The sequence below is a fragment of the Numenius arquata genome, chromosome 5 (assembly GCF_964106895.1).
Source record: "Numenius arquata chromosome 5, bNumArq3.hap1.1, whole genome shotgun sequence".
NCBI lineage: Eukaryota > Metazoa > Chordata > Aves > Charadriiformes > Scolopacidae > Numenius > Numenius arquata.
Window position 1 is genome coordinate 23,285,396 of NC_133580.1, and position 26,947 is coordinate 23,312,342.

A 26,947-nucleotide genomic window follows, 5' to 3' on the forward strand; every position below is an offset into this window, starting at 1 on the left:
AGGGGTGCAGGAGATCCCTTTTCACTTGTGCCTGGGAAAGTGGCACCTGTGCCAAGGAAAAGGCGTGGTTATTACCAACTATGGCCTACTTTTAAGTCAGTTCCCTGCACTGTCGATCATAGCATGCTTAGGGTTGGAAGGGATCCTAAAGACCATCCAGTTCCACCCCCTGCCCTGGGCAGGGACACCTCCCTCCACACCAGGTTGCTCCAAGCCCCCTCCAACCTGGCCTTGAACCCCTCCAGGGATGGGGCAGCCACAGCTTCTCTGGGCAACCTGGGCCAGGCTCTCACCACCCTCAGAGCAAAGAAGTTCTTCCCCACATCTCATCTCAATCTTCCCTCTTTCAGAGTCAAACCCTTCCTCCCCATCCTATGGCTCCCCTCCCTGATCACGAGTCCCTCCCCAGCTTTCCTGGAGCCCCTTGAGGGACTGGAAGGGGCCCTAAGGTCTCCCCAGAGCCTTCTCTTCTCCAGGCTGAACCCCCCCCAGCTCTCTCAGCCTGTCCTCACAGCAGAGGGGCTCCAGCCCTCCCAGCATCTCCGTGGCCTCCTCTGGCCCTGCTCCAACAGCTCCATGTCCTGATGTTGGGGGTCTGGAGCAGCATCTGCGCAGGGTTCCCTGCACCATGCCGAACCGATGGTCAGCTGGTAGCTGTGACCACACTAAGGCTGCAAGGGAAAGCAGAGGAGAAAAATCCCACACTGTATTCGGACAGTTGTGCACCCAGGGACCAGACCCCTGCAGGCCATCAACTTGGAGCCCTGAAGCGTGAGATTTGGTTATCACAATGGTCCTGACGTGAAGCTGCCGGCGTCGTTAGCATGCCGAGGTCAAGGTGGGTGACCCTGCCCTGCCCACGCCCCGAGGGCTGGCAGTGCCCCAACACCCCAGTACCCGTGTGTGCTGGTCTGATGGGTATTTTAGTGTATTTTCCCTCAGCCCGTGCTGGGGGGGCTGGATTTCCTATGGCTGGGCGGAAGGAGGCTCCACCAAATCCCGTGATTCACAGGAAGACCCAAAATGATGCAGGCAATCCCTTTTCTTTCCTCTTTCAAGGTGCACAAAGGTGTGGAGGAGTAGTGGTGGTGGTGTCTTGGCAATGGAGGAGAGGAGTATGGGCAACACCTGGCAGGAGAGGGTTGTTCTCCATGCATGGAGTCCCTCTGAGCCCAAAAGATGGAGCCCAAACACTCATGGGAAGAGCATCCCCCATCCTGGCTTTCGGGGTGACAGCCTTTACACACCCTGTCCCCCCCTGGGGATGGGAGAGAGGTCTGTGAGGGGGCAGGGGACATGCCCACACCACCTTGGGAAGGGGGACATCAACTGTGAAGAGACAGGGGTGGAGATGGGGGGGGACACCCGCACCCCTGCTGGCATGGGGACAGCCCTAAGAGAGGGATGGGCACAGGGACGACCCCTGCCAGGAGAGGGAACCCGTACCTGCGGGGCCGGCTGCCGACGGGGCCGCCCCATCCCCGGCGTCGGGCCGGGCCCGCTGCAGGCCTCCGGAAAGGGCGGCGGCGCCGCGGCCATGTTGAGGGCGGGGAGCGCGGAGGCGGTGCCGGGGCCGCGGCGGGGCGCGGCGCTTCTCCGCTCCTCCTGGCCGCCCGCTGCCGCCGCTGCCGCTCCTCCGGGCCGCCCCGCTCCATGGCGACCCCCAGCCCCTGCATCGTGGTGAGTGCGGCCCCCGCTGCCGCCGCGGCGGCCTCCCCCCGCGGGGGAGCCCGCCCGCCGGGCCGGGGGCTGCCGGGCGCCTGAGGGGGGGTGTCTCCCACCATGTGGCCGCCGTCTGAGGGGAGGGGGGTCCCGTCTGCCCCCCCAGATCCGGTGATCTGTGAGGGAGCGGGGCTGGCGGGCGGGGGAGTCTCTCAGCGGCGGGAGCCGCCGCCCTGCGGAGTCACTTTGAGGGGAGCCCCGGCCTCCCGGCGCCGGGCCCGGAGCTCCCTCCCCTTCCCCGAGCGGTGCCGGGCCCGCTCCCGCCGGAGGGGTGGGTGGGTGGCGGTGACGGGTGGCCTCTCGGGAGGATTTAGAGGCGGAGGACGGCGGGGGCAGCCGGAGTTGCCGCCTCAGCAGCGCGGAGGAAGAAGTTCCCAGCCGGCGGGAGCCCGGGCGGTACAACTTCCCATCGCTGTCGCTGGGGGCGGCTGCCGGGGACACCGCTGGGCAGCGAGGGCCGGGGGCGCCGGCGGGGTCGCTTAAATGTCCCAGTTGGCGTGTATTTTTGGAGGGAGAGCATCCTGGGGACGTTTGGGGTTTTGATTTTTCCTTGCTGAATCTGCTGAGGTTCTTACATACTCATTTTTATTGTTATTGTGGGGTTTTTTTAAAGCCAGTGCCGGGTGCTCATGAGACACTTCCCTGAGAGCTGTGGCGGCCGCAAGGTTGCGACTGTAGACCTCTGCGATCAATTGAAAACCTGATAAAATCTGTAGGAAGGGCCCATTCCCTGCCCAGAGCAGAAGGGAAGGTTTAGCGGGCATGCTGCATGGAATGGTGGGGCCGAACCACGGGAAAAATACCATGTGTTTTGCGAGGGATGTGCCTTATTACTTAAAATAACGTCCCGCTCTGGCTTGCAGGGACTCCGTCGGGGGCTGGATGCCTGAGACGGGTGCGTGGGTGGCTCATACAGGGGTTTTTTTGGACAGGAGGGTGAAATACTTATGAAATTCCCCATGTGAAATACTCACTGGGGGGTTACACAACAAAACCCACGCGACCGGTTGGCTGGTCACAGGCCAGGTGAGTGCTTCCTTGGGCTCTGAAATAAGATTGTGTCCTGCAAGGGCAGCGGTAGCCAAAATGGGTAGTTAAAATGCCTGCCCTGGTGAGCTATCAGTAATATACTTCATTTATTCTGAACTTCATTTTACACATAATAACCTTCAGCTGCATCTCTGACCAAGAGAGTGAAGTAATTAAACATCATATTGTCATTTACCAAGTTGCAGCGGGGTTAAGGCTCCAGGAAGGCTACTCTTGATGCTGTTGCAATGATATGCCCTGAACCTCAGCAGTGTTTGGGATAATTATATACATATGCTAATCCCTCATGCTAATTAATATACACTTGCTAATATTGCAGGCTGTTTTATACAGGGAATTTGCCCGTGCAGAACAGGTTGCTGAAGTAGAGCTTTCCTTTCAGATTCTGGAAGATCTCAAATCCTCGTGGTTTGCAGAAGGCTTGCTTCTTAGCAGCATAACGGGTTGTGCTCCTCTGGCTCTCCTGCTTTGTCCTGAAAACTGCCTCGTGTTTTTTTGTCATTTGGTGGTGTGGAGATTTGGAAGGTGTGCATGTCAAAATCTCTGCTTGCTGAATTGCAAATGCAGGTTTTGCATTACACCAGGAAAATCAAAGGTGTTAAAAAGCTCCTTGGTTGTTTTTTTTTTTTTGATGGAATAAAGGGATTAATTGAGGTGTAGTAGTTTCATTTTTGCTCCCTCCGATGTAGGAGAATGTTGTTAGGACTTAATTTCTTCCCCACGTCGTACTGCACAACAGCTCATGTGGTAGTTCAAGCAACCCTTGTGAACTGTAGGTTCTGTTAGATTGCACTTCATGTTGTGTTCGGTGTGACCGATGTTTTTATCGAGAGGGCAAGTAAGGTGATCCCCGTGAGTGCAATGGGTTGGATAGTTTACTCAATACAGCAAACAACTTGCAGTTTCTCGCTACAGACTTTCTGTAAGGCTTTGTAGAAATCTCACCTTATTGCCTTTTCAGATTGGCGACGATGAACAAGGTTATGACCTGGACTTGTTCTGCATACCTAAACATTACGCGGATGACTTGGAAAAAGTCTATATTCCTCATGGGCTCATCATGGACAGGTTGGTTTGACTTCAGACAGTCCACTGCTCTGGCTGGTTCCATGACGCTACACTAAACAATCAGTGATAGTTTTGCTGCCTGGTGACTGTCTAAATAGATTACATTTAATTAGAGACTAAGAAGTAGAAGTGCTAATTAACTCTTTCTTGTTTGGCTTCTAAGAGTTTGTACATTTGCTGTTGTGCTATTGTTGGAAGTTTGTCGTAATTCGCAAGCAAAATTTTGTGGCACGTAGCAACCTACCGCTTTCTTTATAGTGTTTCTTTGATGCTTTACCTTCTTAAAGCCTAATTAGAAGATACTATTTGTTGTGCCAGTTCAGTCTGAAAGTAATTATAGCGTCTTGAATTTCCTGAGGATATTAATAAAAGTAAATGAAAAATCATGTCATCTCAGACTTTCTTGTGTTCGTATGGTAGATAAGTAATAACCAGCTTTCTCCTGCCTTCTGGGAAAGACATTAGTCTCTGTAAATATCAGTCTGTCACTTCTGTGTTTGCTGAAATCTGTGATGTGCTGTGGCAGCTTTGTCTTGTGTGATCAAGAACAGGTGCAGAAGCCTACAAGGCATTTTTCTTTTACTTTGTGTTTGGTAGTTGCTAATTCCCTCAAAGAGAACGAACAAATTCAGTGAAGAAGTTGTTGGGAGACACACGAGCATTTAAGAGTGGTGCTGGGTGGATCTTCCTGGAGATCTCCTGAATAGGAATGCATCTAAATTTGGTGTGGTGCTGTATGATTAGACATAATAAACATTCCTATAAAATGTTTTTTAAAATATTGTAGAAACTTTGCATTGCAAGTCCAGATAGAGGAAAAAATTGGACAGTGTACATGTCATTAAGTAATTGATGTAAAGTTTATAATGGTAGGCTTTGTCTGTGAAACCTGCTGTCAGCTGGCACACAATAAATACATAGCATGCTTTCTAAAACAAGTTACGAGATAAATTTAGAAACAATGATTGCAGAAAAATGGTGCAGTGTTTTCTTGCTCCGCTCCATTGGTATTGTATTTTGCAGTTAGGACAAACTTCTGGCCTTCCCGCTTGGCAAATAACCATAAGCTCTTTACAGTTTGAGAATTTTCTTGCTCCTCAGTGAGGGCCACCGCCTTTTGGGTTGTGCTCGATTGTGTTGCTCTTTGCATGGAAGCTGAACCTGTGGAAGGTTTCCTTCTCCTTTGGAAGGAGGAAACACACCTTCATGTGGCATATCTGGCAGTGAAACAGCTCCAGGGTGTTGAGGTTGGCTTTGGCTGAGCGCGACATATGAAAACAGAGGCGTTTGGCAGAGCGACTGTTAGATTAACCTTGAAAAGCACAACTTTTATTGACCAATAACGTGTAAAAGGACTGAAGTGGTAGGCAAATATTTCCGAGCAAAGTGTGTTTCCAACTTTGATGCATGTGTTTGCTACTGTTGTTAGCGATACAAGATGCTGCTGCTATAGTAAGCAATTGAAATGTGTTTGTCATGACAAGCTCTCTCTTTCTTGGCTTTGTGCAGGACGGAGAGACTGGCACGAGAAATTATGAAGGGCATGGGAGGACACCACATTGTAGCGCTCTGTGTACTCAAGGGTGGCTATAAATTTTTTGCTGATTTATTAGACTACATCAAAGCACTGAACAGGAACAGTGACAAATCAATCCCTATGACTGTCGACTTCATTAGGTTGAAGAGTTATTGTGTAAGTATCTCTGCAATACTGTGCCATTTCTATATAAATTTGACTAACTTCAAATTATTAACAGAGGTGGTTTAATATTGTTACTGCCAGAATGTGCAATTATTAAACAAATAATGAAGGGAATTAAGAGTCACAAGCTAATTTACGCTTTCTCTACCTTATTATATAATCTGTTTTCTTTTAGACCTTGATATCTCCCCAGCCCGGTAAAATCCTTATACTGAACAGAGAGACCTTTTCCGTGTCCTTTACTTGTTAAACAATTTCTTCTCTGCCCACTCCCCTATCTCTAAAGCTATGGCTCTAGAACAATACAGAGGATTCTCCTGCAAGTATGGTTACAAAACTTTAATTCGGAATTTTTATGTGGCTTAGACATCATTCGTTGGACAGGAAGACTTGAAAGCTGCAAAAACGGTTATACCCGAGTTCCCTATCTCATCATATCAGACAATGAACGAAATGAGTTCTGTTTGGCCTTGAGGAAATGCTGGATTCTTAAACCATGTATGTTAATGCTGGATTCTTAAACCGTGTATGATTAGTGGCCGCTGAGTATGGCTCTACCTTCTCAAGACTAGGCATAGGTTGCCTTGGGTATGCATTTTTGGAAAAAAAAATTATTTTCATTCTGAACACAGGGGTTTAACTTTATAGGGGAGTTGAACATTCTGTAACATGAGGTAACGTGTAAGTTTTACAGAAGGAAGCATAAGGTTATGTTCTGCAGGTCAAAGGAAGAAGCAGATGTATGTTAGTACTCTGAGCTTCCTGACTTACCAACAGCCTACCATTGTGTTTTCAGGATGGTATTTATGATTTGTTCTGTAAAACCATCTGTAGCATGGAAATAATTACATATTTTTTTTATTTCAATTTAGGATGTTTAAATAAATTGTTTTGTAAGGTGATTGCTGTTTGTTCTGTTTCAGTAACTTTGCATTCAAGTCAGCAGTATTAGCTACTTGTTGTGGCTGTAGACCAATGCCTATTCCAGTAGAAAAAAATAGAAATTAGTAAATAGGAAAATCACCTTCCTCCTTTGTTTCATTAAACTGTGAAAGCAGAGATGGAGTTATTTGCTGACGTAGTTTGGACTATCGAAGAACTTCATAGATTCATGGTTTCTGTTGAGTGACCTGTTAACATTTCACAGCGAAGCCCAGAACTGCGTGGGGTTTTGGTCACGTCCATCTTCAGGAGGAGTGGCGTTAAACACACGGCTGGCTGTCCAGGGGTTACCTGGAAACCATCATCACGTTGGCTGAACACGAGGCAGTGATTTAGCTATGCTCTTTAATGAGAGGGCAAGGCTGGGCAGAAAGGTTCATGCCAGCCTTTGGTTGTGTCTCGTTCTCTGTGCTTGTGCGCTGTATTTAAATCAGTGGGCAAGAGCTGCTTGACACCTTTTCCTTCTGTGCCTCCCCCCCCCTAAAGATCCAGGCTCCTGCTGCTGGTCCACATAACCACTAAGCCACCACATGCCCGTATATTCTGCCTGTAGAAGCCACAACAGAAAGCTGAATGTCTCTATTACAGGCTAATATGTTAAAGAATAGGAAAGGATGACTCCCAGGTTACTTTTTTTGTGTATCTTCCAGTTTCTTCAAGGAACACTTCCAGTAACTTACTTGCCTAGTTTAAAAAACAATATAAAGGCTGCACCCTTTCAGTCTCTCCACTTTCTGACTAATTTGGAAAAAAACTATTGGAGAAATGGTTTGAAGCACCTGAAAAAAAACCCTTTGTTAAAAAGCAAGGCTGCCTTATTATACCCATGTTTTCTTTGCTCACACGGGTGTGTTAGGAGTGCTTTGGTTCATTCTTTACTACAGCTGCTTTTGTCATTTACTCCCCAGAGCTACGGAGCCTTGATATTAATAGGGGAGTGAGCAGCAAAATAAATTTTATGGAAATTACAAGCCTGGTTTTGTAGTAAAAACAAGCAGATGAAGAGAAAAGCGGAGAAATTCAGAGAGAAAGCTGTCCTAACTAGAATGTTTTCCTTGAGGTGTTGGCTTCAGGGTTTTTGGTTTTGTCAGCCAAGTCTATAAAAGAATGTTTTCTTGTTCTAGATGAGTGAGGAGCTGCTGTTACCTGATGCCTCCACTACAGTATTTACGAGCGTTTCATTTCTGTGGACTCTCTTAGGTGGTTATTAATATCCAGACTTATGTCCTTTAGATTGCGTAACTTGATAGACTGGATAAGATTGTCCTAACATGAGCACGTATGTAACAGCTTGACTACGTCTTCCATGGTTAATAGTGTCAGAGTGCTAAATCTGCTTTGTAGTTTTTATCTGTGCTTTACTAGATAGAGGGATCGGCCTCGTTAGCGATGTGAAAACCATCACAAGCAGTAATGGACGTTTGAAAGTGGAGCTGGCGCTCTCATCAGAGTCTCTGGATGCGATTACTTTGTCGTGCTGCCTGCCTTTACAGACTGGATAAAAGATGCTAAAAATACCCTGGTCGCATAAACAAAGCAGCTGAACTTGTGTAGTGGTTCTGAAATGGATGTAATTGAGGTTCTATTCTTGTTTCAAACTGATCATTTAATATTTACAAGTGTATGGTTGATTTTTTTTTTTTTTTTTTTTGTGGAGCAATGCAAAGCTCATACTGTTCTGCACTCAAAAATAATTCTCTAACAATTCTGACATGATCAAGCTGTGATTAAACTTTGGTTGTAACTCTGGCTTTCCGAATCCTTACAGGTGAATTTTAATGATCTGGCAAGCTGTTAAGAAATGGAAAGATAGTGTTTGTGAACAGACACAGATCTTGGTACTCTTGACAAACAGTTTATTCTGTTTGTGCTCCAAGAAGAATGGCTTTTCACCAGTCTCCTGCATTTAAACTTGGAAATGAGCAGACGTTGCGTATGTACTCACGAAGGGCAGCCAAAAGACAATGAGTGTGTTGCCCTGTAACTCAGGAAAATAGGGATTTTCAGTGGAATATGTGGTAAACTGTGGTTAGGCTGGTCATGGAATTATTCCGAAAGATCTCTGTTAACCGAGCCTTACAGCAAATACTGTAAGGAACTTAAAATGCCTTTTTAAAAGGTGATCTTGGAGTCACTTGGGTCAGGAGTAACAATCTTGTAAAGCGTTATTGTTTTCCAGCGGTGACAATGGGGACGCAGTGAAAACAGATCTGAACAGTAAAACTCTTATGTGTTAAACCACAAAGCATTAAAGTCTTACCAGTACTGAAATCGGAAATAATTCTCCTGAAGATAATTAAAACATTGCTTAATTATTAAACAAAGTTCTTTCCAATGGAAATCTGGTTTCAACCAGTGACGGAAATTCTTTGACTGTTTTTTATCCTTTAATTGCTCAGGAAGTCAGTACCTGCATAGGAGTGCAGGTTTATATGCCAGTGAAGATTTATGTTTTGTGTTAAAAGGCGTAGCAATTTCTATGATTTTTGGTGGGAGGAAGCAGGAAAGTTTCTGTAGGTTAGACTTTTTTTTTATCATACTTTAATATGCATAATCCAGAGATTTACAGCAACCTACTACCGCTTGGTGGTGGTCTTGTTTGAGTGTAGTGCATTGCTTTGTAGCCAAACAGATCATCAAGAACTCAATCTTATGCCGAGGAGTACGAGCTGCCACCTGTGCACGTGATTTTAGTGGAACAAATACCTGTGACATCTTTCTCCATCATTGTTTTGTAAGGAATTTTGGTGTTTTACATCCTTCCATGGAAGGAGGATGAAATCCCTATTAGCGTAGGAATAGGCAAGAGGGAATCCTGTAACATAAACACGGAAAAGCTTAAAGAAGCTGTCATTTAAGATAATTTTAGGATAGGGGGAACACAGGAGATGTCCGTTAGAATACAGTGCTTAATAGAGCCACGTTTTTGTGGTTGATGTAGCCGGTGTCCAGGCATTCAGTAGCAGTGTGTGTATCTGCTGGGTCAAGCAGCAAGCATTTTGGACATCTTCAGTTTTGGACTTTTTCAGCATAGTGACATGGATGCTGATGCGTTTAGTTATTGTTTGCACTGTTACACAAGCACTGAAACAGTTGACTATTTATCAAAAATGAAGGTTCCTTATAGTAATGAAACATGCCACTTCAGTGTCATTTCGAAGTGGTATAACTCAAACTAATGTTTTCTTTAAAACACATGAGGCAAAACTAGAAAGATACTTTTTCTAGTAATTTATTTGCGGTTTTGTATGTTGTGTCATAGGAATCTTTTTAAGGTATCTGTTAGTCTTATCTGCTTTTACATGCTTCGAGCTAGACCATTGACATCACTGTCAAAAAGTTTTTAATACGTTTTCTCTTTACTATCATCCCAGTGTTACTTATTGTGTACTTGGGGTGTGCCTCCCTAAATAATTTGCCTCCCCTTTTTTGTGATAACATTCTTAGTTTTTGCCTACAATCCATATAGCAGGAATATCCATCTCCAGGCAGCTGTACAAACAGGAACCTGTTTGTGGCTGTTTCTGTTCCCTCCTGGTCCCCTCTCTGTTGCATCTGTCATTCCTGGGTTTGGGGAAGGAACTGCTGTTTCTCTGCGTAGCCGTGCAGCACGCTTGGGCTTCACGCTACAGCAGCAAAATAATAGCGGTTTTCTAACAGGAAGATAACATGGTAAGAAGTTACGAGAGTAAAGTTTGATAAGCAATAGTAACCTTTGGCTGAAATGATTAAGTTGTAGGATAATAGCATCATCTGGAAGTGGTACAATAATAAGCATATCACATCTAACTGTGGGAGATCATCAAGGTTTAAAGTTGGTTGAATGAGTTTAACTGAACTGCAAAGATCTGCAGAGTGTTCCTGGCATCTTCTTTAACTTTCTTATAAAACAGTTCCTTTACGTGTGTAACAAAGTTTAGTTTTATTGAAGTAAAATGCTGTGGTGTAGTGATGGTGTACCTGTGTGGCTGCTCAATTACTATAAGAAGTAATCTGATTATTACTAATATTTGCAGTAAACTAGGCAAAGAGAAGCTTTTCTGGGTATTATATTTCTAAATATTAATCTGTGCCTCATTTACTGGCTATTCCTGTTACTGTTATGATAGCCTTACTCTTCGAATAAAAATAAGCATTCTAAAGCATTAAAGTTTAAAATGTAAATTACCAGCTCTGTTGCAGCATGTAGCGTAAAAACTGAAGTGCTTTTTGCCTTATTTCATACCTGTAGGGAATGCATAGCAAGTTATATCATTTTAGGTACATATGTATATATAATGGTCACGTGCATGACATATATATGTATAATGGTGTCTGCGTTTATGCAGATCTCTTGTCAAACAGTCTTTAATCTGAAATACCATTTTTTAATTTGATCACTTCTAATTTCTTAGATAATAGAGAGATGCTGTTGGTGCTGTGTTGCTGAAAGCATTGACAAGATATTTTAATTCTGATAATGCTAATGCTTACCTTCCTCTTTCTTAGAACGATCAGTCAACTGGAGATATAAAAGTCATTGGTGGGGATGACCTCTCGACCTTGACTGGAAAGGTATGGCCCTCTGTATGTTTAAAAACAGACAAAACCACTAAAGAACCCACATACCTGGATGCTTTTAATGCTGCTCTTTTAGTGTGTGAAGATTATAGAGTTTTAAAAATGAAAATGGAAGATTTTCATTTAAATATTCACCACTGTATATTAGGAGAGCGGATAAGCCTCAGGAAAGCTGTCAGTTTAGTCTGAACTTAACAAAAAACCCCTGTATTCACCATCTTCAGTATCAGCAAAATTTTAGGAGATTTGTTTTTCTGCAGTGCCTGAGAAGAATAATCTTGCGTGGGTTGTTGTCTACAAACTCCCTTTAAAAGAGAGTGGTGTTATTTACTTGCCGTATCGGTGTTTCAGTGAAGTAGTGATGGGAATCCATTCTGTTGAGACCTGTCCCCTGGAGCCCAGGATGGGGATGGAGGTTCCTGTTACAGGCAGGGATGACAGGAGAAAATGGGAGAATGTAAATTGGGAATCTGCTTTTCTCCAGTGACTCTGTGGAGATCACTGAGCCAGATGTCTGGGGTTAAAGCATCAGGGCCTCCTGCTCTGTCAGAACACATTGCTTTCCCCTTTTCCTTACGCATACGTTATCTTTAGGGCATGTCTGTCAATATAAATTCAATAGTTTAATATTAATGACATAAATATGACAGAATGTGTGTCTATAGTATGACACTCTGCTTTAGAAGAATACCAGTTGTGTAGACTCTGGTTTGATATCTTGCATATATCTAGAATTCTCAAAGTCTCAATAATGTAAAGACCACGTAGTACTCAGCATGAGATGTTGTGGAGAATCTCATTGCCAGGTAATGGTTACTGGAGCATCAGAAATGTTAACTGCATAGAACTCGCTGTTACACATGTAGACATACATAAATGGTGGTACAAATATCTAACTGCAATAAAAATTAATAAGTTGTAGAGATTAATATATATAAGAAATGGTATATTCTCTAGATATTAATGGATTTTTCTTTTTTCTTCTTTTCTTTTTTTCTTCCCACCAGAATGTTTTGATCGTAGAAGTAAGTATTACGTTTCACTTTGAAGTTCTATTGTGTGACTGGTAAAACAGTTCTAAAAACCTACAGTTTCTGGTTTCAAGGCTTTCAGCCTGAATTTTGCAAGTGGGCTCTGAATTTAAAATGATCTGTGTTTTGAATTCTCAAATTGCATTCAACTGCCAAATTTAAGGAGGAAAATATCCATGTAAAATTGTTTGCATTTGCCTTCAGTTTTCTGGGATTCTGTCAATTCTAAAATGTCTTTTGTTTAATGAAAAAATAGCCTGAATAAAGTGATATTAAGCATATTAATTTCCTATTTTGCTGTTATAAACCCAGAACAGTAAACTGCAGGAGTAGAAAGAGGTTCCCAGTAGGAATATCCTAAAATATGTGAAAAACAGATCTAAGCCAGATGTCCCTGTGTGTGATTTGTTTATAGAATAGTGGCATAGAGAATGCTAATTCCTAATTAGCAATTTTCAATTGCCATCCCTGTGTCTTGTCACAGTTCTTTGGATGGTGCCAGGCACAGTGCACCTCAGTTTGATTTCGGGGTAGCTGCTGTTGCTTAATTCTTGCTTTCATACCTCTTTCTTGCTGGATGGCATTGCTTGTGTTCAGTAAGTTTGGCAGAGGATGTTCTGGAGTGAGGGCGCTGATGTCAGGACAGGGAAGCAGCAGACAGGAAAAATGGACGTGCAATCTAATCATGTCTTAGGGCGCCTAATAATGGAAGTGGCTGGTTTGTAATTAAAGAAACAGCAACTGAATCAGCAATTCAGCAGCCAAAGGGAAGGATGTTTCTCCTCATAAAATGTGGAGGTTTTTATATATGGTTTGGTTTTGGTTTTGTTTTTAACTTGAGAAGCTTATATTATTCCACAGGAAGCTCATTAGGTTCCAAAACTCCTACCAAAACAGTACGTATACAGCAGTCGTTTGTGCGACTGGTGGTGTGCTTTGAAGTATATTTTGCTTCAAATAGGCAGATGCATTTAATTATGTATCTGCTCCATTTCAGATGAATGTATGTCTCTAAAGTCCCAGACAGCTAACTAGGTTAGTTTCTCATTTGTTCAGGGAATCATCTCTCCAGTGACTTGTCTTATACACTGTCAAATATGAACCCTTTTTCCGATCAGCATTTTAACTGTCAAACAATAAAAATGCACGTTTATTGTAGGTTTAATATCATGTGGCTTTTCTACACAGCATCCCTTTAATGTGCAAAAAAAATCTCAACAAAATGGAGATTCACCTCCAATCAACAGATGATCACACAGTATAGAATCAGTAATAGGTTCTGGGGTATGGAAGTAGCTACTTATGTTTGTTCACCAACTTTTATTTTTATCTATGTGTCTGTACACCTTTAACTTTTCTTGAGTTGACAACCATGATTACACTGGTACCATGATTACACTGTCCCGCACGACATCCTGGTCTCAAAATTGGAAAGTCATGAGTTCAATAGATGGACCACTCGGTGGATAAGGAACTGGCTGAATGGCTGCACTCAAAGGGTTGTGGTCAATGGTTCAATGTCCAATTGGCGGCCAGTGACGATTGGAGTTCCTCAGGGGTCGGTACTGGGACAGTGCTGTTCAACATCTTTGTCGGAGACATGGGCAGTGGGATAGAGTGCACCCTCAGCAAGTTTGCCGACGACACCAAGCTTGGTGGCGCGGTCGACACGCTGGAGGGAAGGGATGCCATCCAGAGGGACCTGGACAGGCTGGAGAGATGGGCTCGTGCAAACCACATGAAGTTCAACCAGGCCAAGTGCAGGGTCCTGCACCTGGGACGTGGCAATCCCAGGCACAAATACAGGTTGGGTGGAGAATGGCTGGAGAGCAGCCGTGAGGAGAAGGACTTGGGGGTGTTGGTGGATGAGAAGCTCAACATGAGCCGGCAATGTGCACTGGCAGCCCAGAAAGCCAACCCCATCCTGGGCTGCATCAAGAGGAGTGTGGCCAGCAGGTCACGGGAGGTGATTCTGTCCCTCTACTCTGCGCTCGTGAGACCCCACCTGGAGTCCTGTGTCCAGCTTTGGAGTCCTCAAACACAGGAAGGACATGGACCTGTTGGAGTGGGTCCAGTGGAGGGCCATGAAGGTGATCAGAGGGCTGGAGCACCTGTCCTATGAAGACAGGCTGAGAGAGCTGGGGTTGTTCAGCCTGGAGAAGAGAAGGCTCCGGGGAGACCTCATAGCAGCCTTCCAATATCTGAAGGGAGCCTCCAGGAGAGCCGGTGAGGGACTCTTTGTCAGGAGATGTAGTGACAGGACAAGGGGTAATGGTTTTAAATTGGAAGAGGGGAGATTTAGATTAGATATTAGGAGGAAATTCTTTCCTGTGAGGGTGGTGAAGCACTGGAACAGGTTGCCCAGGGAAGTTGTGGCTGCCCCATCCCTGGAGGGGTTCAAGGCCAGGCTGGATGGGGCTTTGAGCAACCTGCTCTAGTGGAGGTGTCCCTGCCCATGGCAGGGGGGTTGGAACTGGATGATCTTTAAAGTCCTTTCCAACTCTAACCATTCTATGATTCTATGATTAAAAGCGTTAGCTGTTAAAGATGGCATTGCTCTGGCAGGTGCTCTGTTGAGTTTTTTGTTTGATTTTTACTTTAATTAGGAGTCATGGGAAAATAAGCTGAAACCAGGACGTTGCTGCTCCTTTGTTATCTACCTCTTTCACCTCAAACGGGCTTGATTTCAGGCCAGGGGAAGGACTGTCCCTCTAAAGGTTGTGTGATTATTTCTGATGCTTCAGTTGTCAGCCATATCTTCTTTTTTTCCACTTATATGCACAGTAGATGGGATTAAAATGGTGTGTCAAAATTCATTTTAGTGTGTTTGAGTAGAGCCTTTAGAATTGATATTCCCAGTGTGATTTCTTCGGCTGTTTCTTGGATCTGTAATACAAGTTACACTCCTTTTTCTTTAATTGCAATAATGTGTTGTTCTGCCTATTTTCCCTTCTTACTTTTCTTTCTTGTCTCTGTAACCGAGCTCAACAGCAAGACTAATGTTACTCTTATCATATTTGAATTAAACGCTGTTTGTCTAATAGCTGCAAGGATCACAAGCCATAATATCTCCAAAAGAAGCTAAGACGGTCATGGTTCAGTAGCTGCTTTCAAAGTCTTAGGTATCCACAACAACTAAGAACTATTGTTAATGTGAGTGATCACTTTACAGAGCCTGGTTGCGTAAGCATAACATGGTGTTACACGTCACCTATATTTGATTACAAATAGTATTTTGGCATATTTTCATGCTAAGCAATTTCTGTGGCAGCACCTCAAAAATGCCACTCTGATTTGTTTAATATTCTTTCTTACATGAGTTTTTTTTTTTATTTTCAGGATATAATTGATACTGGTAAAACAATGAAAACGCTTCTGTCTCTACTTAAGCAATACAATCCAAAGATGGTGAAAGTAGCCAGGTAAATTTTTAATGATTACTTGTGCTGTATTTCACCTTAAGAATGACACACAGTGTTTAAAAAAAAAAAAAAAAAAAGTGTAGAATTCATTTCCGTGGAAGAGAAACAGGAGGGAACGTTTCTGCTGGAATCATAGGAGTCATGTATGATGCCACCTGTTGGAGTTGAGTATTTCTTTAAACTCCAAAAGCACTTTTGTTTGTTGTGAGAACCTGCCTTGGTTAAGGCTGGCGGAAACACTGCTCTTTCCAGTCTTACTGCTGGAAGAATTTCAGTGCTTCATAACGGATAGCTTGTGTGTGCCTGGTACATGGCTTGTGTTATCATATTATGGTAAGATTTGTGTCCAAGTTAGATTTAGAGGTGCATGGAAGAATTTAAATCCTTTGGGCTTAAAAAAAAAAATACCCTCTTAAGTTGGTAGAGGTATTTTCAGCACAAATTTAGTTCATAAATGTAGACTTTTACTATAGAAGGGGATGAAAAAAATCAGCGGTTGTCACTTAGGTATATGTAATATCTATCCAAACATGTTTGTTTCTGCTCGTGCTGTCTGCAGTTACAGTGTACCGCAGTGGGGTACCTGTGCAATGGAGACCGTTTTTTTTAGTTTGTCTCCTTTAATTGTAGAATTAAATTAGTTTGCACGCTAACATTATTGTTTGTATAGTGTGGAAATGTTGAGGATAATATTATATTATTAACCAATATCAACATTCTCCCATCTTTTTAAATTTTCTCTCTTGCACTGCTATGCTGTGGTTGTGTATTTTACAATAAAAGCATGGTGATTGCTGGGGATTAAGGATAAAGCAGAGCTGTGTGTAATATCTAATTAGTTGTGTTGCCATAACAATCTCAAAGCAGTTGTTAAAAGTGCGGGAACAGCTTTTCTTGCTGATAATTTGGAGGTAAGTGACCTGCTGAAGGTGAGCTTGGTGAGGATTTCTCCCCGACCTGATTAAGTGTGCCAAATTTTACATATTTGCCACCGAGTATTGCCCTAACACTGCAGTGTACATCATGAATATAATACAGTATAAGCAGAGTCCAGTTTCCCGGCGTTCAAACCTGTTGCAGTAATCTGGGTCTGCCAAAGACCTGAGCAGGTGCACGTGATCATTCTGGATAGTCTTAAGTGTAATGTTCTTAGGTACTTCACTTGCCTCTCTTTCTTCTTTCTTTCTCTCTTTTTTTAATTTTTCTTTTTTAAATTTTCTTTCTCTCTGACAGTTAAGCAGTTGTAGCAGGGAGAAATTAACTAATGCTAATGTGGTTCTAGGGTTTTTTTGAGCAAATCCTACACTGAGTCTCAAAAATTAAGTCTCACAGCTAGAAGTTTCAGTAATTGTCTAAAACTGAAACTCTGACAAATGAAGCCCCCCCCTTCAGAGGGGATTCAGGAGGGAATTCTGGGCTTCCTGCGTAGAGTTATACTGACCTCTGTCTTTGCATTCAGCTGTCGACCGCCTTTCCATTTCCTCCCCAAGTCTCTGTGTCTAAGACAGGTGGGGGGGGGGGGTCTCCTAACAGGTAGAATTGCTCGACTGAAGAATGAGTGAATCAACCCAGCAAGGCATTTCTCTCTACTACAATACCCGCAGCTCTGTACCTCTGTGCGTTTTACACCTCTGACTATTAATTCTGGAAAAGTGGAGCTGGTTTGTATCACTTGGTCCTCAGAACCAATTACATTTTCTTTATGGGGGTCATTAGTACTGCCGGTGAGGAGCAGTTGAGAACACGTTGCGCAAGTGCAATTGAGGTTGCATTTAACCAGCTGAACTTTTCCTTCGTAATACTAACGCTCCTGAAAAAAAGCACAGTTAGTCTGGCCAGATCCCAAGTTGTCGCCTCTTTACCTATAAGCTAAATTGTGCCTTGCATTTCCTAACACACATAAAACCTCATTAAGTCACTTTTCACAATGAAAATCCATCCAGATCGGTATCTCCTGGCTCCTGGCCTCTTTCTTGCAGACCTGGTAGTTATCCTTTAGGCTGTGAACCAGTCGTGATTCTAGGAAGTTTTGATTTTGTTACTATGATCGGCTGCACCTCCAAATAAAATAATAGTTTAAAATATGTGTAGTTTATGCTTTCAGTTATGCACATGGAGGCCAAATTCAGCTTGTCTGTCATCAAAACAGTCTCATGTATTTGTACACAGTGCTTTTCCATCTTTCAGTTTTACATTGGTTTTATTTGACAGTTTGTTGGTAAAAAGAACTCCTCGAAGCGTGGGATATCGGCCAGACTGTAAGTGACTTTTCGACAACCATTATTCATTTTTAAAAGTATATCAATATATTGTCCACCCTTTGCTCATAGTCCAAGGATGTTCCAAATAAGTTTTCACTCATGATTCTTGATAGATTTTGCTTTCATTTAGGGCTTTTATATATTTTGAAGGTATTTTGACGGAGTTAATCTGGATTTGGTCTGATCCTTTTTTTTTTCTTAACTTTTTGTAACTTTTTTACTATATGAAAAGCAAACTTTGATATTTTGGTCCAGGTTACACCCTTTTCATGTGCAAATTTTCCCAGCTTGCATGTAGACAGATGCTTTGGTCAGCAGAATCTGCTGGATTCCCCTTTGGGGAGTGATTCGGGTGTCTAAACTGAGCCACCTCACACCATTTGGATGTCCCCAGAAATGTAGAAGGACCACAGGGGGTAGCAGGTCGGATAAAAGCTTACAGTGATAAGATGCCTAAATGGTTACATCGAGGCAGCTGAATGACTCCCTTTTTGTCTGCTGTCTGTCCCAAGACCATAAAGAGGGGACCCGCATCCACAGCAGAGAGTGGTACCAGAATGACGGCTCCTCCTGCCTTGGGAAGGGCCATGTGTTTTAACCCTGTTCCAGAGGCCAAATTCCTGTTGAGGTGGACCATGTGCTTTCACTGTAGAAGTGGAGTCAATTTAGCAAGAGAATCCTCCTCCTCCTCCTTTCCAAGTTTGTACAATATTCTGGAACTGAAGTTTTTCAACACCTTAAAGCTTAATTGAGGTGTTTCCCTCAGTCAAGGATGCCCCTCGTTCCTGAGATTTTATTATAGGCTTAGCTGGGTTAATGGTCTGCCATTTTTGAGCATCTTGAAGCCCATGGCTTGTTTTGCCGTCTATCCACAGAGACAACTTGCTCAGTGCAGGACGTGTGCTCTGAAAGAAGAAACAGCAAGGCAGTAGTGGCTGGGCCTCCCTTTTACCCCCCTGTATTGTGAGGCCATGTAGACTCTAAACCTTAATTTTTTCCCAAAAGTGCATACAGCCTTTTCTTTGAATTGTACAGTTTATCTCCCTGTTTTCCTTACAGACCCTCATTGGAGAAATAAACCAGGGAGAAATAAACCCACACAGCTTTCCTGTGCCCCAGGGGTCTTTCATTTTAGCATGAAGGGAAGAAAGCCATTTGGAAATTTTATATTACATATAACTCAGTATTTTTTGGTCATTTTATAGTGTGTGTGGACAGGTTGGGCTGATACTGCTTGACCACCCCCAAACTGTCCTGCTGGAGCTGTTTAGACAATCTGTGGAATAGCTGGTGTCTTTTTAGGCAGCTTCTCCTGGGAGGAAAAAAACCATAACCAAACTCGCAAAAAAACCCCCACCCCCTCCTTTCCGAAACCTGCGGGTGACTCCATAAAGAATTCTTGGCTCTTCACTATTCTCTATACCACGGAATCAGCATCTAAGATGTGCTCCAGCAGTCACAGTATATTCCAACATACGTTGCCCACAAGTGGCGAGGATGGAGCCCACCAGGCAGTTACTCAAAGGCAAAGGATTGGTTTCCCTGTGAGAACCGTGGCTCTGATACTGGCATGATTCTGTGCTCGCTCTCCCAGCCCTTCCCAGAGAGTCTTGTCGCACTTGCACACCCGTAGCTTTGAAGGAGCTGACGAGTGAACCTGCCAACTCATTACGCCTTGGGGTACCCTCTCTGCGGCCCTGCCCAGACACAGGCCCATCCTTCTGTCTTTTCAGTCTGGAGAAGAGAAGACTGAGGGGGGATCTGATCAATGCCTATAAATACTTAAAGGGTGGGTGTCAGGAGGATGGGGCCAGTCTTTTTTCAGTGGTGCCCAGTGACAGGACAAGAGGTAACGGGCACAAACTTGAACATAAGAAGTTCCATCTAAACATGAGGAGGAACTTCTTCCCTTTGAGGGTGGCAGAGCCCTGGAAGAGGCTGCCCAGGGAGGTGGTGAAGTCTCCTCTGGAGACATTCAAAACCCGTGTGGACACGTTCCTGTGCAACCTGCTCTGGGGGGACCTGCTCTGGCAGGGGGTTGGACTGGATGATCTCCAGAGGTCCCTTCCAACCCCATAGCATTCTGTGATTCTGTGGTACTGGGAGGGCGATGTGTGCTGTGCTCACCTGTCCCACTGCTGCTGTGCTGGCACAGCAAGCATCTAGGAAGTGCTCTCTTTTTTTTTTTTCTATGTGTTTACAAAGTTGTAGGAGTTTTTCAAGGAATTTTACATTCTGCTAATAATGCCGTGTCTGTAGATTTAAGTGCTGCCATTCATTTCCTGCAGACTGCACGCTAGCACCATGCTGCTGCGTGGGAACCCATAAACGCAGCCATTTCATTTTGCTTTCCATGATGAAATAAATCAACAAAGTAAGTTAAAATTCTAAAATAGCTCAAATATTAATCTGAGGGTACTTGAGTGGAAGAAATGAAGTGAGTTAGGATGCGTGCATATCTATACAATTCCAGATTGCCTCCGTAAAAAAAACACTGATGAACTCTAGGAAGTTATTTTCTAACATACTGGTGACTTACGATCTTTTTCAGTTGTTGGATTTGAAGTGCCAGACAAATTTGTTGTGGGATACGCCCTAGATTATAATGAATACTTTAGAGATTTGAACGTAAGTAATTTTTCCCGTATGTTTTTGTCCGTTTTAAACTAGGGAGGAGGAAGGAAGGGAATCACTCACTCTCCCTCCTCTCACATCGCTCTCCCTCCTCTGTAAATCGTGCTTCATGTGCAGATCTGCTCCACTGGTGATGCAACGAGGAGAGCAAACCCTCGTGCAGCAGGACGGCGTTTCTGGAGCTCTTACGAAACTAGAATTTGTTTTGCCGTGTGCAGAATGGAGGCTACACACCTCCTGTCAGTTTTGAAATGCTGGGAAGTTTCTTCTCTTACCAGATGTCTTCAAGAAATAAATGCATTTGCTCAGATACTAAGAGAAGAGGGACCTCGGGAGTTAAAAGGGGGTCACTTTTTAATTCTAAGTCAGTTCTTCATCTGGATCTCGCCAACTGGACACTGGGTGGAATAATTAGAGGGAGGAGGAAGAAGGCGATGTTGAGGCTTTTAGACCCAAAAAATGGCTTAATTTGTTCTGCATAAACAGTATCACAAGATTCTTCCATGCTGAAACGTGTATAGCATGCTGGGATTTTTTTCAAAGTGCGTTATTGAACGCATATGTAAAACATTGGTCTCTTGCATTACTTTTCTAACAGGATCTTTTTATTTTGTTTTGTTGCAGCATATCTGTGTGATCAGCGAGACGGGGAAGCAGAAGTACAAAGCATGAAAGCGCAGTTGGAGTGCTATGACAACAGAGCTTTGAAATGTTTTGTTTACCAAGTCCTATCTTTCACAGGCTTCAACTCTGGTACACCAGCTGAAATCGTAGAATGCCCCAGCCCCATTGTCACACGCTTACTATAATTTATTGCATGTACGATACAAGATCTTGTCTTGTTCATTTATATTTTAGAACTGTAAACAGCTCGTGTGGTTCTGCACTCCTTAATTTTGATTTGCACTATGACTCTACCGACTATTGCTGCCCCTGGTTGGGTTGTGCTGTTTGTGAGCTCTGGAGTCTAACTCTTGCAGTGGTAAATTGCTTACACCTCATCAACCTGGAACTGAAATAGTTCAAGTACTGTAAATGTAAAGCATTTTATGATAGGGAAGTCTATTAGTAATATTTTTTAAATCTGTAATTTAAGTTTTATATTTTAATGCACAGATGTGGTTGTGATTAATGGATAGTTGCACCCTTGGGTGTTACAAAGCACGAGGAGCAGCCAGTTACATTATCTGTAATCTCTGAGGAGCTCGTTCAGATCTCCTGGAGTTGCCTTATTGCTGTAAAGGAAGTCTGGGTGAAAAAGGTCTCTTTTTTTTTTTTTTTTTTTTAAGAGGAGTTGGAATGACAAAAGTGAGTGTTTAAAATTACTTTTAGTTGAGCTGCCTGTTTCTGTTAGATTTTTTTTTTTTCTTTAGAAATATCCATCAGCCAGTGGAATTGCCTTTTAACTTTAAACAGTTTTAATATATTTGTGAAAAAGTATTGTAATGTTTACTTTATAAGATCTACCAAACAAAGTACTTTAAATAAAGGCTGTCTCTTTAAAATAAGCCCCATACATTTATGCCACTTGTTCTGTCTATTAAAGTGCTCTTGAAATTTTCTTCTCAGTCATATTTTCCGTAAGCGTTTCTGACAGCGAAGGCAGACTCTGCATTTGTTGTCTTTGTAGAGCTTTTGGTTAATGTGACCCTGCCTCTGAGAGAGAGAGAGAAAGCGCTGAGGGAAAGTATTGAAATACTTACATAGAAGTATAGACACGTAGATTTTGGAGAAAATGGCTTAAGCACTGTCCTTTGTTCTGTTTTGGCAAAAAGGAAGAGTGGACATTAAATGCTTGTTAAACATAGACATGTGGGGAAAAAAAAAAAAAACCATAACCATTTTGCAAGTAATCATTTGGGTTTGTTTCTTTAACAGCTGTGTTAATTCCAAACATGGCAGCCCATCTCCCGCCGCCTCCTCAGGCCGTGCTCTTCAATCCCTTCCCTGACACACGGATTCTGATGGAATTCAACAAGGGCAAGTGTAGGGGGCTGCACCTGGGGAAGAATAACCCCCTGCACCAGTACAGGCTGGGGCTGACCTGCTGGAGAGCAGCTCTGAGAAGGACCTGGGAGTCCTGGTGGATACCAGGATGACCATGAGCCAGCAATGTGCCCTTGTGGCCAAGAAGGCCAATGGCATCCTGGGGGGCATCAGGAAGAGCGTGACCAGCAGGTTGAAGGAGGTCATCCTGTCCCTCTGCTCTGCCCTGGTGAGGCCCCATCTGGAGCACCAGGTCCAGTTCTGGGCTCCCCAGTTCCAGAAGGACAGGGAACTGTGAACATTCCGTAATTCCTCCACTGTGTGCATGAGCTCAGCACCCAAAGTGCCGTGAAGCTGTTGCTAGCCTGTTTTGAAGGATTTTTCTGTGGTTCTTGGAGTTTGGGTTGTGTTTCTGTACTTTCCCAAGTATTGCACATCCTTGTCCATCCATGGTGAGGTCAGTCCCAGCTGTAGCAGTTAGAATACCTAAAATATGAATAACTCACACAATGTCATTGAGACCAAATGACCGCAATGTGTAGGAGACCTGTTTGTACATCAAAATTCTCATTAACAAATATTAGAGCGCTGGTCGTGATTGTACCCTACCTCTGCAATGCTATAGTTACTGTTCCAAAGAGTTTTTTTTTTTTTATCTAAATGTACTACAAAGTCTGATTGTGTATCTCATTCTCTTAATTAATGTCTGTCTATATGCCTTTACAAGAACCTGGACTGTCCCGGGGACAACTTGCTGCAGAAAAACGTGATGTGTCTCCAAGAAGTGGAAGCGTGAGAGCAACATAGAAAAATACGAACCGCTTGAGAATTGCTGCATCCATTGAAAGTTTTCAGTAGTTCTGGTTGAGCTTAAGGGCAGTGGAGCTGGTGAGGGGTCTGGAGCCCAAGTCTTGTGAGGAGAGGCTGAGGGAGCTGGGGGTGTTCAGCCTGGAGAAAAGGAGGCTGAGGGGAGACCTTCTCGCTCTCTACAACTCCCTGAAAGGAGGGTGTAGCCGGGGGGGGTGTGTCGGTCTCTGCTCCCAAGGAACAGGCGATGGGACAAGAGGAAACGGCCTCAAGTTGTGCCAGGGGAGGTTTAGGATGGATATTAGGAACAATTTCTTCATGGAAAGGGTTGTCAAGCCTTGGAACAGACTGCCCGGGGAAGTGATGGAACCTCCATCCCTGGAGGTGTGTAAAAGACATGTAGATGTGGTGCTGAGGGACATGGTTTAGGGTGGACTTCGCAGTTTTGCGTTGATGGTTGGACTTGATGACCTTAAAGGTCCCTTCCAACCCAGGCAATTCTATGATTCTATGAAGTTTATCACCACCCCCCCCCAGAGGGATTCCTCCTTCAAAAGGTGCTTTTGGTACTTGCAATGAGAATTGTTTGGAGAAAAAGTTCCCCGCTCTCTCCCTTTCTGGGGCACGTCTAACACACTGCAGCCCTTCACAGCACCTCTGCCGGCGCTGCAGGAAGATAAATTCTCACTCTGGGAAAAAAAAAGAAAAAAGGTTGAAAAATGCAATCATTACCTTTTATGCAGTAATTTCAGTTAAAAGGCTGGGGTTTTAGCCTCACCTTGGCAAGTTCAATGCCAACTTTATGCAACCCAAACCTATACTGTTAAACCATTTTGAAAGTACGGAGACAATCCTGTATTTGAGCATTTATGTGGCATTTGCAATTCATTACAGCTCCACATTTTATGACTCACAAATGTACACGGGAAAAATAATTTTGACTATTTACAGGCTTGAATACGCCGTCTCACCCTGTGGCCTCTGGCATTTCTGTACCTTGGGATAACTCTCACCCGCCGCAGAGGGCTGGCGCTGCCTGACGTGGTACCACAAATGGCGCAGCTTCCCTTTGGAGCATTTGTTCTTCTTGCTTTGAATTCCCATGGGTCGGGACCTGAAGTGCTGCAGTCAGAGCTGGGCCACGTGGGGAAAAAGCCTTTATGTGAACTTAGCCGGCAGCTTGCTTTGGGGGGGTGGTGGTGCAGGGTGAATCCTGGTTTGAAAATTGAGACAAATGAAGCTCTTTTAAGTTGCCTTGGAATCGTGTATCCTGAGTGAGGGAGCGGCGGTGGCTCGTTGTCTGTGGGGCGCTGAAAATCCCATCAAGCATGAGCTAAGGCAGAGCGAGCACTGGCACCGCTTACAGGGAGCTGGTTACCCCTCGCTATCTGCTTTTAATTCTTGCCCCTTCCAAGATCAGATCGCAATGGAGCAAGTACCTTTATAAGCAAATGAGACATCACAGGCGGATTGGGGTTGTTTACCGTTTTTGGGGGTTTTTTGGGGGTTTTTGTTTTTTTAAGTGCATAAGGACTTGTAATTTATTTAATTCCACAGGCAGCTGTAGTTTGGTAACTATTTCGATGGGGAAATTGCTTCCTCACCCCATGAACGTGCCAGCAGCCAGCTGCAGACACTAAGTGGAAGGTAGCAGGGCTAGAGGAGCACAGGGATTGAGCACGAGGGAGGGTTTCCATCCCTAAGGACAGTGTTAGCAATTGTCCAGTGAGCAAAGGCTGGTGCAAGGTGGAGGTGTTGGCAGGGGGGACACACGTTTGTGTGGCTGCAGACACAGTTCTCTGCACAAGCTTCCTCCAGGCTCTTCTGCACTGATGAAACACCAACTGGGGTGAAGGGAAGCATCCCCGAAGGTGCCAGGCCGTACAGACCTGGGCAGGTCCGTGCCGGTGGGTACATCCAGATGCGGGTAAAGAAACCTGGGTTTTGTCTAACAAGGGACTATTGGTGGCATCTTTATTTTTCAGCCCACTATAACCAGAAAGGGAACCAACCCTCTCGTGCCTCCTGCCTGTCTCCAGTTATCCATAGCAAATCGCTGTGTGTGAAACCACAACATTAAGGGGGGGGGGGGGCTGGGGGGAAGGGCCCCAGACAGTCTTTGTGCTCTCCTACAGGTAGTGATCCCCCCCTTCACAAATATAGCCAGGCAAATTCCCCAACAGATAATGTCTATGTGCATAAATAAGGACCCTTCTCTTTCCAGCTCCAGTCCCAGCTCTGTCAGTTCTCTCACGGCCGGGTAGCTCACCCCTGTCCGATTTACAATCCTGCCATCTCCGGCATGGGGGTGGGAATGCTCCAGGATTGCTTTTGGAAGAGACTCGGACAAAACTCAGTTCTCCTACAGTCTTTTGCTATGCTGGGCAGCGAAATAATCCGATTTATTTCACATGGTCCAACCCCACCAGGGAAAGCAGCGTGTCTCCCCATCAGTTCCACGTGGGCGAGCAGGCCGGTGCCCCCTCCGTTGTGCGGGGGCCGGGGATGCCGGCGCGGGGCTGGGTTCGCTCCGTGCAGCCTGCAAAGCAGCCAGGGCAGGGCTCCGGGAAGCCCAAGGTGTTGGCTTTGCTGTCTTTCAGTCAGGGAGGGAGAAAAGCCTTTCCCCTGGGAACAGACTCTCTGGATATCCATGAAACGCACTGTCTTTCCCGTGCTTTCCAATGGGAAACCTCCTGGACCCGGGATGCGCAGCGATGCTGATGCTTCACTTGCCTGTTTCCCATCTGAGGAGCCGGGAGAGGATAAAGCCAGCCCGAAGGCGGGGGGAGGAGATTGTAGGGGGGTGTGTGCTTTTAAACGGACATCACAGTGTATTCATCAGATCTCTTTCTCCACAATCAATTCCCTTTCTTGCCAGTTTTCTCTCTTCTGTTCCCAAAATGCAAAGGACCCAGTAGCAAGCAGAGAACACAAAATCCAAGGGAGAAATATCCTTTGCAGTGTAAACTCCTTACACTTGCAATTAGAAAACCCTCTTGTGCTCTCCAGTAAAGAATAAACACCACCCCCAGTCCCCGTCCCCCCCCCCCCCCCGTCTAACTGCACCTTCCACACCCCCTCATCCCCTCCTGCCATCAGTTGTGCACACTCAAATCATTTCTTTTCAGTATGAGGTGGAAAGTTATTTTTCTCTCACCGAGCATATGGCATGAGGTCTCACTCTGGCCAGTTTATAAATGAATCTATGCTCTACTTGAATCATACCGCGAGGAACCTTCAATATTCTGTTACTTGAATAGCACACAAGAATGGATTTACATGAGAAATTGCTGAGAGCAACCTCTCATCCCTTGCTTCAGAAATGAAAAGATTTTTGCATGAAATGCAAAGAAATTCTATTTTTCTTCCATTTGGTGACTTCGTGGCCAAGAACCATGGAGCCGTCAGGGTGCCAGTGCCATCCTTTGCCCTGGGCATCGCATTCTGGCTTTAGCAAACCCTTGCTGCTTTCTGCTCTGCCGGGTGGCTGTCACCCACCACCTTTAATTTGACCCAAGGAGATTGGGTCCTGCCCACAGCCTTGCACGGGGGATGCTGGTGGCTCCCCCCCCTCCGGCAGCCAGCTGCCTAACTGGGTACGTGGTGGGAGCCACTTTAGCCAGGACTACCCTCGCTAAGACAGACGTATGAAGGGTTTTCTCCCCCGCTCAGTGCAAAAAAGCAAGACCTGAACTTATTGCTGTCTGGCGCTGGGAGTTGCTGTTGTGCAAGGCACTGCTCCAGCCCCCAGGAAAGCCAGCC

The 26,947-nt window shown here is 44.6% G+C and overlaps 1 protein-coding gene across 1 annotated transcript; it reads left to right on the top strand.

The window, feature by feature from the left end:
* Window positions 1-1,534: 1,534 nt before the first annotated feature.
* Window positions 1,535-22,210, top strand: HPRT1 (hypoxanthine phosphoribosyltransferase 1). Its single transcript, XM_074147122.1, has 9 exons — window positions 1,535-1,680; window positions 3,734-3,840; window positions 5,350-5,533; window positions 10,973-11,038; window positions 12,052-12,069; window positions 15,415-15,497; window positions 17,709-17,755; window positions 20,310-20,386; window positions 21,017-22,210. Exons 1-9 carry the CDS (start codon window positions 1,654-1,656, stop codon window positions 21,062-21,064), a joined length of 657 nt encoding a protein of 218 aa, XP_074003223.1. The 5' UTR covers window positions 1,535-1,653; the 3' UTR covers window positions 21,065-22,210.
* The last annotated feature ends 4,737 nt before the right edge of the window (window positions 22,211-26,947 follow it).